General features: G+C 42.2%; 1 protein-coding gene across 1 annotated transcript; it reads right to left on the reverse strand.

Moving 5' to 3' along the window:
- Window positions 1–6,055: 6,055 nt before the first annotated feature.
- On the reverse strand, window positions 6,056–11,682 carry LOC100191616 (uncharacterized). The gene is made up of 6 exons (NM_001137045.1): window positions 11,376–11,682; window positions 8,740–8,918; window positions 8,391–8,446; window positions 7,869–7,897; window positions 7,435–7,774; window positions 6,056–6,770 (listed from the first exon to the last, which is right to left on the reverse strand). Exons 1-6 carry the CDS (start codon window positions 11,629–11,631, stop codon window positions 6,290–6,292), a joined length of 1,341 nt encoding a protein of 446 aa, NP_001130517.1. The 5' UTR covers window positions 11,632–11,682; the 3' UTR covers window positions 6,056–6,289.
- Between the last annotated feature and the right edge of the window lie 6,500 nt (window positions 11,683–18,182).

The raw sequence follows: 18,182 nt of genomic DNA on the forward strand, positions 1-18,182 counted from the left end.
TCACCATCGAGTGAGATTGTGGTACTTGATCCTGTCAGTGGCCATGTCGGACTAGATCCGAGGGATTGACGGGTTATTCCCATTTAAATGTGGTATAGCCTATAAGGCGGGGCTTAGGCACTTAAGTTGGAATAATTCGGGCAGTTCCGCCACAGAAGCTCTTCTTGCTTCCATCCTTGGCTTGATCGGTTGTCTCTGAGTTATGCACATCGAGTCATACTTAAGCAATGTCCATCCTCCTTGTGATGTCCATTATCTATAAATAATTCAGTCTTTGGACCATCACACTTGTTCACTTGTGTTGAACCATATTAGCTTTACATAAAGCACCTGTTCAACACTTAGCACACTTGTTAGTCCTTTAATTGGGTTGTCATCCAAAACACCAAAACCCACAAGAGAGCTTTCATTAGTACAAACTTTGTTAAGTTTAAAGATACAGATTTAACAATTTATCTAATGATATTAATCATTCTAGTGATACTAATTATGTATAATATTTATTGACATTTTTTGTATATTTTGTTAAAGTTAAGTATGTTTAACTTCTAAATGATTAGAAATGACACATAAAAATGATAGACACACGGAGATGGCAATGGGGACCCGATCCTCGATTCCCCGCGGGGAATTCCCCTATTAGGGGACAGGTACGAGACTAATTTAGTCCCCGCGGGGATCTAAATGGGAGAAATTTAATCCCTGTCGGGTTCGCGGGTACGGGGAACCATCCCCCATCCCTGTTCCCCGTGTACCCGCCCCATGAAACTTTTTTATTCAAGTTAGTCAATTTATTTGTTAGAATTATAGTAAAACTTAATGTATGACATGTTATAAAATAGCAAACTAAACTCTAAAGTAGATGTCTCTTGTAATTTTCAATCTTGTTTGTTAAATTTGTATTAATTTGATACAATTAATTTAATTTTTTCTTCAAATATTATACTTGTAGTGGGGAAAGTTTCCCCGCGGAGTTCCCCACGGGGATAAATTCCCCGACGGGGACGGGGATGGGAGAAAAATCTCCCCCGTGTGCGTTCACGGGGACGGGGAATTTTCCTCCCCGCGGGGACGGGGATGGGGAGCCATTCCCCGACGGGGGAATCCCCGTTGCCATCCCTCACACACCGATCAGATTATTTAAAAATAGTGACTACTCTATCTACTCTCTAGGCTAAAATTATTATGATTCAGATGTTGTTGGCTCTCTTTTGAACCAATCACCAAACAAACCCTAGGGTCAACACATGGCGCGTGGAACTTGTGGTCCTCTCTGCCTGAGCGTGGATTGTCCGCGATGAGCTGTCGGACTGCTTGCGACAGCGTAGAAGGGCTCCGGTCTTCTCTGCGGGCACGTGGACCATTCGCATATGGATGGCGGACCATTCGTGTGGCGCATAGAGGGTTTCATATATCTCCTATAGAACCTAGATCTCATCCCTCGAGAGGGACCTCGTCAGGAAGGCCTAGGATTGTCTTGGGTCGACAGACCACGCCCATGTTGCTTCTAAACGACGTAGAGTCGATGGGATGGGATGTGAAGAGTGTGGATGAGGAAGACTAATCTAGGCTAAATTACTACTACTTCTAAAACAAGAATAGTTTCTTTGAATTTCTAAGGGATAATGCATCAAATGTTTATTAACATGCTTTCTTAAGTGCATATTCTATCATAAAATAGATATGTTCTCTCTCATTGACCTAATTATGTGCAATTGGCATTAAAGGCCAAAATATGAATTCCTCTTAATGCACATATTAAGGGGGAGAAATCTATATTGTAGTGATAGAGCTTAACTGATATATCTTTTGATCATATATGTCTTTTCAATTTGTATTTGTTCTCAATTCCTACTTTTGCATGTACCAAGGTTTAATGTGTAAGAATTGTATTCCTGGGCCTCACAAGTCTAATTTGCATTGCCCCACAAGTATTCATCACAGGTATGTACAAATTTAGGGACTTTAAATCTTTGAGACTAACCTTTCTTTAAGTCTATTTTATGCTTAGTCTTTAATTGAAAGGAAAATAGAGTTGCAGGCAAAGGGAATGCTTCGACTACATATTCGTTCGCTATCAACACTCTTTGCCCCAACTCAAGCAATTAAATTCCATATCTTTGTTTAAAGGCCACAAAATTTCTTTGTTTTTGCTGCTTAATGCCAAAGGGGGAGAAAGTATAGGCCAAAGCAAAAGGACTACACCACCACCCTATTTTCAAACTTTTTAATCTTCCAAATTGATACTTTTGCATTTGTGAAAACCCTCTTGATAGCTAAGAGGATAATAACTATTTATGACAAAAGGGAGTACTTATTCAGGTGGAGATTTTATTGGGCCAAAGGAAAAGCATTTAAAAAAGGGGTAGAATCTTTCAAACTAAGAAACGCTTTCAATTCAATTCATATACCTTCGGCCAAATACAAACAAATTTGAAAAAGATTTTATCAAAAGATTTTAAAAACAAGCTAAGTGATGCAAAGGTGGTCCAAAATTTTAACTATGTCAAATACATATATATGTACTTAGAACAGTTTCATTTCGGTAGCTTATGAACACTTGTCTGAATTGCAAACTAGTTCAAATTATGCACTTCATATTTGCTTTGGTTTGTGTTGGCATCAATCAACAAAAAGGGGAACATTGAAAGGGAAATAGGCTTAACCATTTTCTCTAATCAATTTTGGTGCTTGATGACCATCACAACCCTATAGATTAACTAGTTTTCCTAGTCTTTGATTCACAGGTGCATACGTCCATTCAATTCAGTTCTAAGTCAGAAACAACCAAAAAGGGGTAAAACTTGGAATAGAAGAACTTTACCTAGTTCTACATTTTGGATAAGTTGTATACACCTCTAGGAACCTATTTGATACATCTAAGGAGGTTAGTTAGCTTAGTTTCAATAAAACTAACTTTTGGAGCTAGTTTCAGCAAAAACCAGATTATGAGTTGGAGAGAATAAAAAGTCCAACATCATTAACTAAGACTAGCTGGAAAACCACTAGATATATTTGTCTAAGTCATAGGATCGCTCTCTCTCTCTCTCAGTTCAATCAAAGCAACTTGGATAATATATTTCAAAGATCAACAACAAGTCAAAAACTCAAGTTCTTAAAGTCCCAAACATGGACCGTCCGACCCCAATCGCAGATCGTCCAGACTTCTATGGTCAGATAATATTTAGGAACTTGTTGTTTCATTGAAGTTGACTTATGGGCCATTCGAAGCTTACTTGAAGACCCTCCGGACCCTGCACGGACTGTTCGACTATAATTCACAGACCGTCTGCTTATGAAGATCTGGTTTAGCCCGAATGTGACAAGTTGAGAAAAGGTATTTTTGGAATCTGGCGTGGATCGTCCAAGACCAAAGGCAGGCCGACAGCATGACATCACCAAGGGAAGACAACCATTGATCTAGTTGTTGAAATGTTAGACATAACCATTGAGGTGTCAAATCTGACCATTGGAGGGTCACAGACCGTCCAGGCCCTTGTCGCAGACCGTCCACCGGTGCATAGTGGCAGATGCGCCATAACGGCTAAATGGGTGATTGAGGGCTATGAGAGTCACCCAACTAGCCCATTCAAGTGTAGAACTCCTATCCTTTCAATACAAGAGCTGAGCTTTCACTCTTATACACTAGAGCAACACTTCCAAACACATCAAAGTCTCACAAGTGCCACAAAAGAGAAATCAAGCAAGAAAGAGCTACTCGTGTGTGTTGAGTGGTTAGTGCCTTGCGAGAACTATTGAAAGAAAGTGTGTGCTACCTCTTGTGTTCATTTGAACGTGGAATATTGACTCTCATTGATTTGTAAAGCTAACAAGAGCCCCTTATCTTTGTGGTTGGCCTTGCAGAGACTTCAGTCTTTTGTTGACAAAGAAGAAGGAACACTAGCCGATATTGATGACCGTTGGAGAGAGGGAAAGGGTTGAAAAGACCCGTCCTTTGTGGACTTCTCAACGAGAACGTAGATTCTTTATGGAACCGAACCTCGGGTGTCTCGTGTGCTTATTGTTTGTGATTTGTTTGTCTCCTCTTTCTAAAGTTCTCTTGTGCTATTCTTCATTGCTACTATTCTGTGTCGCTTCAAGTTAAAGTCTAATTCTGAGAAGAAAATCTTTGTAAGATTGAACATGTGTTGTTCCTCTCTTTATCTAAGCCCATTTGCTCTATTCTCCATATATATTGAGTTGTATTGCTTTGTGTTAATTCTACATTATTTGAAAGCAACACTTTTGCAAGCAAAGGACTTAACTTTATACTCCAATAATTGATCATCTTGTTCTAACTATTAACTAGGGGATTAAGTTTTGTATTAAAGTTGTAAATTTTAGGTATTGCCTATTCATCCCCCTCTAGGCGACTATCATGTTCCCCGACCACCGAGGTGATGACCAAGAAACCCGACGAGTTGCTTAACATGGACACTGTTGGACCAGCTTAGGTTTGCTCTTTTAGGGGGAAGTGGTATGTTTTGGTGATAGTTGACGACTTTTCTCGCTACTCTTGTGTGTTTTTTATGGAGACGAAGTATGAGGTTTTTACTCATGCTCGAGACTTGATTCTTTAGTTGCAAAATGAGTTTCCCAAGAATGCCATGAGAGCGATTCGCAGTGACAATGACACAAAATTCAAGAATTCTCATTTTGAGACCTTTTGTGCTTCTTTGGTACTCGAGCATCAGTTTTCCTCTACATATGTACCTTAGCAGAATGGCATTGCTGAACGCAAGAATCGGACCCTTGTTGAGATGGCCAGAATGATGCTTGAGCATAGGACTCCTAGGAGATTTTGGGCCCAGACAATCAACACTGGTTGCCATGTGTCCAATCATATTTTCCTTCGAGCTTTCTTGAACAAAATCCTCTTATGAATTGTGATTTGGACGTCCAACTAAGGTTAGACATTTTAGGGTATTTGGTTATAGGTGCTATGTGCTAAAACAGGGGGATTTTGATAAATTTGAGTCACGGTCTTCTGACAGGATTTTTCTGAGTTATACATTACACTCTCGTGCTTATCGTGTTCTTAACCTAAGAGAGTAACCGCGTCATGGAGACCTATAAGGTAACTTTTGATGAGACTTCGCCTAGTCCATCTCCTATCTTTGAGCATGTAGGTCACGTTCAGATGGGTGAGATCATCTTTGAAGAGGAGCAAGAAGATGCCGATTGGAGTGATTTCAAGCAGTCTCCACCGGCTACCCTAGTCGAGCCTGCTTCCACTAGTTCGACTAACGGATCTTATCACGGATATGAGGTGGTACAACCGCAGAGGAGGCGAAGAGGGGCGACGCCTGGTCACTTAGGAGGTGGCCCTAGTGATGGCGTCGTGGAGGTGGCGCACGATCGAGTAGGGTCGCGTGGGAGGCGGCATAGGGACGACGACCGATAGAGCCATATTGAAGGCTCGAGGCCGACTGAGCGGCACACTGTGGGAGGAAGGAGGGAGGCAGAGGGAGGAGGCGAAACCTTCCTCTAATCGAGGCAGAGCGAGAAGGGAGATGTGATGTGGAACGGAGATGGATAGAACTCAGCAACGCTCGTAGCTCGATTGAATGGAAAATCTGGTCTGGTCTTGCCATGGAAAATTCGATCCGGTCCTGTCACGAAGTCGGGACACGACGAGATGGCATCGGCATGGCTCGCTATGGTTGCGAGTGCCACGCGTCTGCCACTGGACAGGTCACTGGAGCGCCGAGCTCTCTCGTGCGAGGAAAACAGGTTGTTTTAATAACTTTGATGGGCTTGTTTATTTTTCATCAAGCTCTGGATAGGTAGGGGCAGGGATCAAATATCAAATGGAACTAAAGCAGCACTGCAACATAATCGAAATCAAGTGTCGGCATAGCACAACGAAGCGAAACTGACACTCCAAAAACCTGCTCTACTCAAGTCATAAACTGTAACAGTCTCCAGCGGATATTGTAAAATAGGAGACGCGGAACAATAAATAATACTGTTTGTAAAATGAAGTTTGAAATAGAAAATAAGATATAGGATCTGCTGAGATAGCCTAAAAAACAAATTAGCACGATGCAGCTATAAGCAGAACTGCGATTCTTAGAAATTCATTAACATGACCGGAAATATGTACTTGATCGAAATGCATAAACCCCGGGCCAAAAATGTTTTCACCTCAGGGTCGGTTTCTTCAACATCCTGAATTTTATCACAAGGTTTACCATCCGACGGGGCTTTCTTACAGTGGCGTTACCACTTACAACCAACAGGGTTTCCCACGTTTGTACTATTAACTTACGCCTTGCCAGTTCCTGCGCTACATCCGAGGGATGTGCAGTGGACGGAAGGACGAGCCGTCTGGCGATCTATTCTCTGGTGGTGGCAATGGCAACCTACCAATCCACTGCCCAGAAAGCCTCCTCGAAGCAGATGCAGCAGGCTCCGGAGGGGGCTGCTGTTGTGAAGAGCTCCACCAGGTACCTTCACTATTAACAGGCATCAGCGGGTAAGGAGCCAGGCGATCCCTCTCCCATGCATAGAACTGGTTTGCTCTGTTGACATCCTCGGCCTCCATTGTACTGGGGACGGATGAAGCTGGCGGGAACAGACAGAAGGAGGTGTTCTCCGGAGGTGGTGGCACGGAAGGCCCTACTGCTCCCAATGGACGCATACCTCCTGATTGCTGTGACCCAGCAAATAAGCTAGCTGTCTGCTGGAACTGATCGTTTATGTTGCCATGCGCTCTTGTAAATTGTGGTGCCATAGGAGGAACACCTGGGATCCTTGGTCTTCCAGACCTGCAACAATCCAAGAATACCTTTGTAGCCATCACGGTATCTAAGGAAGCTGGCATACTAAATAATGCAACAGTATCTACTTTGTTATACAGCCAACACCATTGATGTAGATAAGATGAAACAATGATATCTTCAAAAAGATAACTTCGAAGAAAACCAGGGCATGCCTAGATCCCTAATTTCCAGTTCTGGGTACCAGCTAGTGTTATAGATACAAATGGAAATAGCAAAGCATGTATATTCCTTATGTGACTAAATATGAACAAAAATTATGGAAGAAAAAAAAATTGGCTACACTAAATCATGTCTAGTGTTAACTCTTAGGACCCACACCAGTCAAGTTTCCTTGATCCTTGATTTTTAACAAAATTGTCATCTTGGGCCTGCTGCCCATACGTGGAATCCACAACCACTGCTTTTCTATACATGTTTTAAACTACATATTAACAATCCAATTGTACCTAATATCAATTCTTCAAATCAGTAAAAACCCTGTATGTATTTCATAATCCATATGAACATGTGCAAATCATAGCATACCAAAATGATGGCAAGAATCATGAATCCGCCTTTCTGCCAAACTGATAAAGCTACTTTTACTTACAGAACTAGGTCTTGTCAACCAGAACATCACAAACCAATGTCTTCAAATAAAGGATCTTACCCGTTTCCATAAAATAAGGAGAGAGATCCTCGTTGTTGGCTTTCACTATCAACCCCTCCAACCGCCATTGCCCCCAGAGGGAGTCCTTGCTGCTCAGCTATACCATTATCACTGTTGGGTTGAGGATAGTACGCCCAGGGTCGCCGGCCATCTGATAGCCCAGCCAGAGTGTTCCAGTGATCATGATATGCAGCACCATCCATTGTTCTCTCAGCGACAAGGGAGCTTGATGATACCGGTGTCGGGGCAGGCTGAAAATAAGCTAGATACGGACCAGGATGAGGTGTGGCAGGTACCGGTACCATGGGCTCAGAGTTGAATTGTCCCGTGAAATCATTAACTGCATTGGCAATATTTGAACACTTTCAACAACAACAAATATGATTTGGTAAATGGAAGATTAATAAATGTCACCATTAAAAATAAGAACTTACAAGTAGCTGGAGCTGGGGACTCTCCTTCTCTGTTAGATGAGAAAAAAAATAACTTAGTAAATATAGTAATAGCTGATAAGACAGTAATTCTATCGTGCAAAGAACATAAAACAAAAGGTGATAACTTTAAAGCAAAAGGCAAAATTGGAACTCTCTCCGAGCACAGACAACTAAGCACAAATATTAACTAATATTTGAGACAAATAGCATTTCAATATTAATATGTTTGGTGAAAAGAAACATGAGGAAGTGCATGCTGCTACATACTTTTGAGGTGATCCGAATCACAGTCTAATCAAGGTTCTAAAACAGTGGCACTAAGGATTCCAGCAACTGATGGCACAATAAATTTCAGAAAACTGCAGTAGATTTCTAGAAGCATGTCACTAGAGGATACCTGCTGCGGTCGTGTAGTGATAAATGTCAACTAAAATTCACAGTAGACAAAAAATAGTCTCAACCATGTACTACAAGGAAAAATTGGACACAGCAATGACCAGAAGTTCAGAGGTCAGAACATACTCAAATAAGGATGGAAGTTCTAGGCGCCCAATAGGACACCACTGAATGCGAAGAGGCTGCATAAACAGTCAAATCATGATAAGCAGGGTTATTATTTAGTAAGTGAATACCTCTTTTAGTAAAATAATGCCACAGAAAATATTCAAAATGTATGCAAGATAACTATAACTTTAGTCAGCAATGCCTGCTAATGCTATATGTACCCAACCTCATAGTAATTTTGCAATATTTATTTTATTAAAAAATCATTTCTGTTATTTGCTCCAATAAGCTAGGATCAATGGCCAGTCCCAAAGAAAGGTTGTTCTAAAAATATATGCACAAAATTGAGAATCTTTAACTCCCTTACCACAAAGGTTGCCAGCTCTGAGTGACCATGATCATATAGGTCATCATAACCCCATTCATCATTGTTTACGTCCTGTGATGATCGAGAACCATTCGCATAAAGCCAGTTCCCCATCTCAATTGTGCGACAATTGGGGCATTGCATGATTCCTTTGGCATTAAATGCTGAACCAATGCAATCTGATGAAACCAAAGGTTACAAAATATTAGAGTAAATCAAGTGCCATATACACGCACAAATTACTATATACAACAAACACTTACAAGTTCAACCATAACAGCATCGTGGATTCGATAGGATATTAAGCAAGTAACCATACAACAGCATGTAAAAATGGTTAAATTCTATAACAGTTAACTACAGATCACACAAGAAAATTGATCCAAGGTGCAAAGATATGGATTGAATGCATCACAGGTATATTAATTATTGTTAATGGAATACTATCAGTAACTAATTTTTTTTGAACGTAATAGCAGGAGCTTTGCCTTTCATTTAAGAAGAATGGAATTGACCCAGTTTTAAGGAAAACCGGGCCCGAAACCTATACAGAGCACACAAACAGCCTAGAGAACGGCAACCCCCCACACACAACCCAACTAGAGTTATCGTTGCCGAGCTCAACACAAGGGACAAGCAGCTCCGACTCCGCAAGATGGGCCGACAGACAACAGGCGGTTGGATTGGGACATCAACACGCCGACACCATACCAAACTCAGCACAACAACGACAGAGTAACACGCCGAAGCGAACACCACCACCACACAAACAACACACCCAACAAAACACTACACCACCACAAACTGGGAGAGGAAGCGAAAGAAGCCGCCGCAAACTGCGCCATCGTCGCCAACGCTTTGCCACGCCAAAAGCCGTAGCCCATTGCAAGCCTGAGCGACACCTGCAACTTCTCCACCATGGGAAATCACCCTCAAGCCACACGCACGGTCGTCGATCGCCCGACACACACTCCTCTGCCAAGGACTTAGAAATCTCCGCCCACCGGCACTCCTCTACCGCTGTGCGCGAGCAACACCACCAACCAACCACCACCATTACCTGACCAAGATGGGCCTCAGATGCGGCGCCTCCAAGGAGGGCATGACGCCAATGGCGCCGCCGTCGCACGTCCAAGGATGGACAGGGCTCACACCCTCGAGAGCCCCATGCAGTAGGGGACATGATGCCTCCCAATGGGCCCCCAGCAGGTAGAGCGATGCCACAAGGGCGCCACCACCATCGCCACTGACATAGACATCAGTGAAGACTTACGCCCGACTCAGCACCATGTCTGCCACATGTTCTTGCCCAAGCCAGTAGCCCGCTCCTCCTTGCCCCCGCATCGACTCCGCCGGAAGAAGCCCGTCACAGCCCGAAGCACCACCATGACGCCACCAGCATGCACCAGCCAGCCCCCAACCCCACCACCACGGCGGCGTTGGACCAGCATCACCGCCGAGAAGCAAGAACTGCCTCACCACAGAGCCCGTCGTCCGTGCGCTGGCCCCAACCAACCAAGCCACGGCCAGCCACGGCCGGCCACGGCCTGCAGCCACAGCACGAAGTCAAGCAGCCCCTAGCGCCAGACACCTATCAGTAACTAATTTCACCTCATCTCTTAAGGGTTTGTAACAAACATCCTTTGTCAGTGTAACTAACATTCTTTGTTAACAACTCTCTCTTACTAATAGCATAGTCACTCATCCAAATCAGCATTTTAATAAACAGCAACATCCTTTTAGTGTGCATTACCTAGTAACTAGTATACTACTTAACAACATCACCATTCTTAGGCTCTAAAAACAGTGTGCCATGGGATATCCTGGGCACTAACAACAGTGTGTTGGACTACCCTCAGGCCCGGCCCTAGAGAAGGGTCTAGGCCTCCAGGACCAAAGGGACTCCTAGATACTAGTATGTACATTGTAGTAATACTTGGTATATAGTATGTATATGTATGTATTAGTCATTAGTATATTCGTTGTACGGTTGTACCACCTAGGAAGCTAGCTACTTGTGCTAGAAAGTATCAGCCATGGTAATTCATTGTCAATAATTGGCCATTTGGGCTTGCCAATCGCCCACTCAATAAGGAAGATTGCAGGTATCAAAACTGGTAGGATGGTTTGTTTCTTGCGGCCTTCCAATTGCATTAGTAATCCTTTTTTCTATTTAAAAGTTTAGCAACAAACAAACATATACGACGAAGCCTGGACCAAATAATAACAAACATTGATCCAAGGGCATGCTACTACCTCCCTTGTCTCACCATAGTCACAGCTGGAATTGCTACATAAATTCCACAGCATAACACAGAGGATGAGCAACTTAAACCCCAACTGTGCAATTTTCATAAATAATTGCCATGTAAAATTGTAATTGTGGTAATAATTATCACAATTCACATCGGCTCATTTAGGTCATGTCCCCAAACTGAGACCCATTCCCAAATTCCAAATTTTCCCAATCCTAGTCCACTAACAGAACCCTTAAATTCGCCACTAAAATAATTCAAGAAGAAGCCTGCCTCCGCCACCTCCCACCTCCCAAACACATGCGTAGCGCAATCAAGCAAACACATGCGTAGCGCAATCAAGAAATAAGCGTGAGATCTCGAGGCAGCGAAGCCGCTCACCGAGGTGAAATTCGTGACCGCACTGCAGCCTCGCGGTGGACCTCTCCTCGCCTCCGGCGACCACCGTGTCGAGGCAGATCGAGCACAACATCACCGCCGGAGCTTTCTCCTCCCCACCCTCTCCCTCGCCCCCTGCACCCTGCTCCAACTGCTCCTCCTCCCCTGCGCCCTCAGCCGCCGCTTGCTCCTCCTCTCCGACTCCTCCCTCGGGCACCGTGGTTATCTCCTCCTCATCCTCCTGGGCGCCGGCGCCCATCACGGAAGCGCTCGCCGCGTTCCCCACAACTGCGACGAAGGAAAAGCTCCGATCTTGCTCGCGCACGCACTCGTGCCACTCGCACCGCTCGCTCGATGCCACCAACGAGTTCCTCGTGCTGCGCCTCCCTCTGCCTCTAGCGGTTTCGCGTCCACCGGGAATCAGAAGGCTGAAGACGGGGAGGGGAATAAATGAGAGAATTGCGGTTTTCTGCTGGGGCCCTTGGATTTGTGATAATTCCAACAAGAGGCTCAAACTGTGTGGTTTTGCCTTGTTTTCTATGTAGTTCATGTGGTTCGCTACGTAATACTATTTATAATGTTTATTAAAATTTTGTGTTAGATAGTTTCTTTATATGAAAAATAAATTAAAATTGACACACTCATTGATATCTTAGTTTGACGATGATAGCTTAATATCCGTCGACACAATAATAATGTAACACGAATGTTATTTGTGGCAACACAAGCTTGTGAATGCAGTTGCTACGATGGTTTGATGAGATCTTAGAGTTGAGACAGATTGTGAACATGGTAGTAACATGAACAACAAAAGATGTAAACTAGTGGTCGAGAATATTAGCAACAACGTTGAAAGCCGTAGAAGGGGTACGCCATAGGTCCTCAAGAGAGCAAGGCAAGATGGGCAAGAAGAGATGTATTTTTGGAGAATGATAAACCTATAGTCTATCAATTTTATAGACGCGTTAATCACAGATTAAAGAGGTTCTCTCAACTATGTACCCTAAAACTTTGTGCAAATTGCAATCAAGGTAATAATGAATAACATGTATTTGTAGTAATATTGGCAAATACATGTTATCTAAAATGATGCACAGCTTATAACATCCTTCAAAGTTACGACCTATTATTAATATTATACTAAAAGGGCTTAGTAAATGCAAAAGTATAAATCAGTTCATTTGCACATTGCGTAATTTTTCGGTGTTAGTAAAAGAATACTAGTTTCTCTATGTAACTATTTTGAGCTATTTATTTTTGCTTAAAAAACTTCCATAAGTGAAAAATGGTAGTTGTATAACCAGACTTTGTAACGTACACCTAGTTTAAAGTATCCAAGAAAGTTATATATCCCAAACCATTTATGTTTATTATATAAAAATACAGAGTTACTTTTTTAGTATTTGGTGTGCAGGATCGTCTCATAATAATTATTTTAAAATCGAGGGACATCCCTGCAAAATTGAAAATAGAAACTTCAGTTTTTTTTTTTGAGGAAGAAACTTCAGCTATTAATACCGTCACATAAAACGTGACCCTTCATAGGACAAGTCCACTGTCCACCCACCGCCGTCCACCCTGACCTGATCCAATGCCCCATACAAATGAGGCTCGACTCTGCCGCTGAACACGAGGTATATATCTAGCTAATTATCGTTGTACTGGCTGATTATCGTTGGGATGACTTCATGGCACTTGTGACTCTTGTAGGTGAGGGATGTAGTCTTTATTCATTTTTAAATATAATAGATAATTAAAAGACAACATAATACAACATAAAGCCCCTAGATTATAAATGTAATTAAGAGACAACGAAGTTATTCGTTTGAGCTACAACTGTGACTACAACTGCAGGCCGTAAACTAGTATCTATTGTAGCAATAGCTGCTATACAACAGCAGCCATAACATAAGCACAAACGAACGACGTGAATATGTACATAGAGTCGTGTAGAGATAGGCTCTTTGAAAAGAGAACATATCTGGTGCACATGAAAATTTAGTGCATATATTAAATCATCGCCACTTATTTTAGATCTAATGTCTCTAGTTGTTTGGTATATTTTGCTAAGGATACCCTTCGACGTGGTGGGGTGTAGTGGTAGAAAGTGTTATTTGTAAATTACAATGATCAACCAGAGACATTGGATCTGAGATGAATAGTGATGCTTTAATATGTGCACCATATGCACTAAACTTCCATGTGCGTCGGATATGTCTTCCTTCGAAAAAAAGCATGTGTCTTAATTTTTTCACTTACTCCCCTAAAGACCTCTAAAGAGATCCCTAATTAATGTGGTTGTATATGCCATAATAATGACATTTAACTTGGGCCACTTGTTTAATACTTTTTGAGAATGTCATACAATTTTACTGTTTAGAGCATGTTTGGCATAATGTTTCTAAAAACTATGGTTTTACAATACTATATTTTGTAATTGTCATGATAAAACCATAGTTTTGACAGCTCCAAAAATACCATGTTTTTATAATTATTGTTTGGATACACATTGTAAACCATGGTATTAGGCAAGAGATAGCTACGCCATGGAAACTTTATGTTGAAGCGAAGTTTCCAATAAACCAAATATACCATGGTATTTAGAATACCATGGTTCTGAAAACATACTTTTCTAGAATGCAACAAAACATCTCATGGTATAAAATACTACGATATTACCTATAACAGTAGTATTGAACAGAAACGGTAAAAAACTTCACTCCCAAACAGGCCTTTACTTGTTTTTTCATCTTTGATTTATGATGTCCTCGTTTATTTTTGTTTATTTTTGTAGTCAAACTCTTCTTCAAGTCCTTTACTTGTTTTTTCATCTTTGATTTATGATGTCCTCGTTCATTTTTGTAGTCGAACTCTTCTTCAAGTGATGCTGAGGATGAAACACTTAAGATTGCACGAGGATGAAAGATTGTTCGCTTTGTTCTTAATCCATGTGGATTGGGTGGGATTGAATGAGTTTCAATCCTAAATAAATCAAAATCTTCATAATATTCTCTAATCTTCTCCAATCCACATATGATAGGAATAACTGAATAAGATCTAATGTTGCACAGAATCAGCTTGATGTCACACAAGAATTTGTGACTATAGCGAGCATATTTGGTATGCGCTATGATGCTACTTTCATTACAAATCCAAGAGGGAACCTAACGTATTTGGGTATGACTGGATCATGACAATCCAATATCGTGCTTCAATATATTTAGATTTAGGCCTAAAATTTTTTGATAGACCACATAACATTCTAGTGTCATCATAAGGACTAAAATCAACAAAACCAATGGCACTAGCCATGTTTTTACGAATTGTAGGTGCACCACAATCCGTTAAATTAAAAGGTTAAATGGATCAGACGCCCAAAAAAGTGATGACTGATGACTTAGACTAATTTAAAATTTCTCGCAACGATTAAAATCCTACTCACCGTGTTGGCACCAATTTGGGCCAAACATTAGGGGTAAACCTTCTGGAGGTGCTCTCTGCGGGAGCGCAGATGGCCCGAAATGTAGGGTGGACGGTCCATGACCTCGCTGCATGAGCTTCTTCTCTCTGGGAGATTTTACTCGTTGGTGTCAATTAGGTGGTCTTTGGACTTTTGTCGCTCTCCATGGAGCTTTTGCAGACGGTCCGCGACGACGCAGAGTCTTCTTCGCAGAAACCTGAATCTCGCCTCCCGGGAGGGACCCCGTCGAGGAGATGAGATCCTAGGAATGTATTGGGGTCGGTAGGCCATCCAAGCCGCTCTAGATGACGTAGAGTAGAGTCGAAGAGAGACGAAAATTGAGATTCAGAAAAGCTAAACTAAGGCTAGATTACTCCTACTCTTATGCATGGAAAGAAACAAGGCAAATAAGATAAATTGGTTTGATAGATTCAATTGTGGTAGTGTTAATCGGTGGTACCCCTTCACTTATATAAGGGGGCGGTCTGGAGCTGTTCCAAGTTGGTTCTTAAACAAATCCCACGAAGTTTGCTAGCAAATCCCACAAGAAATAAGGAACCCTAACTGATTATATTCCCACATGCACTGTTCGCGCCTCCACGACAGATCGTCTGGACTGCGGACCATTCGGGCACTAGTGCCGGATGGTCCGCCGTTTTAGGTGCTCAACACATGTCCCCTACCTTTTTGGCGGAGCTTGGTGAACAAAAATCACCTTAACTACTAGTACCCTTCGAGAGACAATATATCTCACATGTCATTTTGCTCTCGAAGTAAAAACTCTTCTTGATGCAAGCCATCGGCTTCTAATAGGACAATAGAATTCAAATGCATAAAGGCAATTTAGGATTGCATCTTTTTCGCCCATGACTACTTGATTAATGGCTCAAAAGGCAAAGGAATAAGCAAAGGAATTATGCATGTAATACGGGTTCATTGCCACACTATTCCATATTTGAACATGATAATATATTGGCGATGGGTAGGCTGGTGAAAAGTACCCTGCTACTACTGGAGATGGATAAACAGGAGACACTTTTTGTGTTGTCTTTTGGTCGTTTTACTCAGTCATGTTGCCTTTGCGGGTGACCGGGGTTGTTTTGTTGGCTGACCACGTCGGACGGCTTTCTTACTAGCGTATTTGGAGAGTAATTGATCAAAAGCAAGGATGACTTTAACCAGTCGACTAGATGTTTTAGATGTATTTGGCTTCAATGTACATATTTCTGGTTGTTGAGGTTTAAAGGAGCGTGGATGTTGCGGCCTCTGGTCGCTGCCGAACTGTTCGGTTGAGCCAACCGGACTATCCGCTTGGGCTCTAGACTGTCTGAGCACAGGTGTTGGATCATCCATGATTTGCAAGACATGGAACTTTGATCGGTTGTCCGATCGCACTTGCCCCCTGGTGCCTCCAGTCTTATTAATCCTCTTATTCGGAGCCTTCCGAGTAACTACTCCCTGTGATATATTTGGCATGCGAGGATCACCAAAGATAATATTTTTGCCATTGTATTAGGTACAAATATCCTATTACTACTTTCGTATAACAGAAAACTAGGAGCAACTGATTTCTCAAATGTACGTGTTAATTTTCTAATTGTTTCTTCCAACCCTCCAATCTGTTGTTTCATTTGATTTTTGATGTTGATCTACATATTGTTTAATAGATTGGATGTTGTCAGATTTACTTACATTATTGATTTGATGTGAAGGTAGGAGAGATGCGATCTCGATCTCTCCATTCTTGGTAATCTTCTAGTGGCGATCCAAGAAATTTCTTCTTTGCCTCCTCTTTAACCTTGGCGAGTTAGTGGCGTGTGTCCTCTTCCACTTGGCTCATGAGATCCTAATATTGATGTTGCTTTTTGGCTAACAGACTCAACATCCAGCCATAAAAATATTATCATGGAAAACGTCGGTGCGACCTTTAGAACCGGCCATCTGCGCCCGATTATAATAGATCTAGAACACACTTTTTCCCAGCGGAGTCGCCACAAAGTGTGTTGCTGCCGATTTGAGGACAAACACTAGGGGTGAATCTCGCAGCGGTGATCTCTACGTGAGCGCAGATGATCTGCAATGTAGGGCCGAACGGTCCACGACCTCGCTGCAGGAGTTGCTACTCTCTGCGTACTTTCAGATGGTTCGCGGCTAAGGCCCAAACGGTCTGCAATGGTGCAGAGTCTTATTTTTTCGCAGAAACCTGAATCTTGCCTCCTAGAAGGGACCCTGTCAGGGAGGAGAGATTCTAGGATTGTCTTGGGGTTGGTAGGCCACCCAAGACGCCTCTGGACAATGTAGAGCTGAAGAGAGGTGAAGATTGAGATTGAGAAAGGCTAAACTAAGGCTAGACTACTCCTACTCCTAATGCATGCAAAGAAACATGGTAAATAAGATAAATTGGTTTGATAAATTCGATTGTGTTGGTGTCAATCGACTGTACCCCTTCATTTATATAAGAGGGAGGTCTAGACTCGTTTCAAGTCTGCTCCCAAACAAATCCCGTGGAGTTTGGTAACAAATCTCGCAAGAAATTAGGAACCCTAACTGATTCTATTCCCACGTGAAGTGTCCACGCCGCCACGATAGACCGTCCGGACCACGGACTATCCAGGCACTAGGGTCGGACTGTCCTGCGTTTTGGTGTTCAACACATCGCATCCGTTATGCCTAATTATGTTTTCTATTCTTCACATAAATTTTTTGCACACTATAAGTTTTAATCATGTTCTACCAATAGTAATGTATACCTATATATATTATAATAATTGCACAAAGTAAATGCCTAAAATAAATAAAAGGTAAGAAACATGGTGATGTGTTTTCAAGGTATTAGAGAGCTGACACATCATATTAGTCATCATTGGAGCACCCACACGAGTGTGGGACTCCTTTAATTTGTGCAAGGATCAAGTCCTTCCTACGGGTTGATTTTCCATTAAACTAGCATGGTAAATTATTTACACTATTGAGTGGGGCCACCCACAATCTCCATCGGGTGATCACCAAGCTTCTGACTGCCACCAAATCATCTATATGATATTGATCACCAAGAGTAACAAACACAAACTCTCATTTGACCTAGATAAGCCTAATGAGAAAGGTGGATGCATACTAACTACTCTTCATGCAGTAATAAGGTCTAAATCTTGCGATTATAAAATATCATTGGTGGAAGCATTCCTCTATGGGGTAGATATCCCCTGGGGCCTCATAACACATATTGGATCCATGGGTTGTTAGAGGGCATGAGTAGGCCAGGCAGCTAGTTTCATGGGCTGATTGGCTAACCCAGGCCCGAAGGGCGCAAGATTGAAGTCCAAGCATCGCAACGGTCATTTCAATATGTC

Source organism: Zea mays, chromosome 3 (genome assembly GCF_902167145.1).
Source record: "Zea mays cultivar B73 chromosome 3, Zm-B73-REFERENCE-NAM-5.0, whole genome shotgun sequence".
NCBI lineage: Eukaryota > Viridiplantae > Streptophyta > Magnoliopsida > Poales > Poaceae > Zea > Zea mays.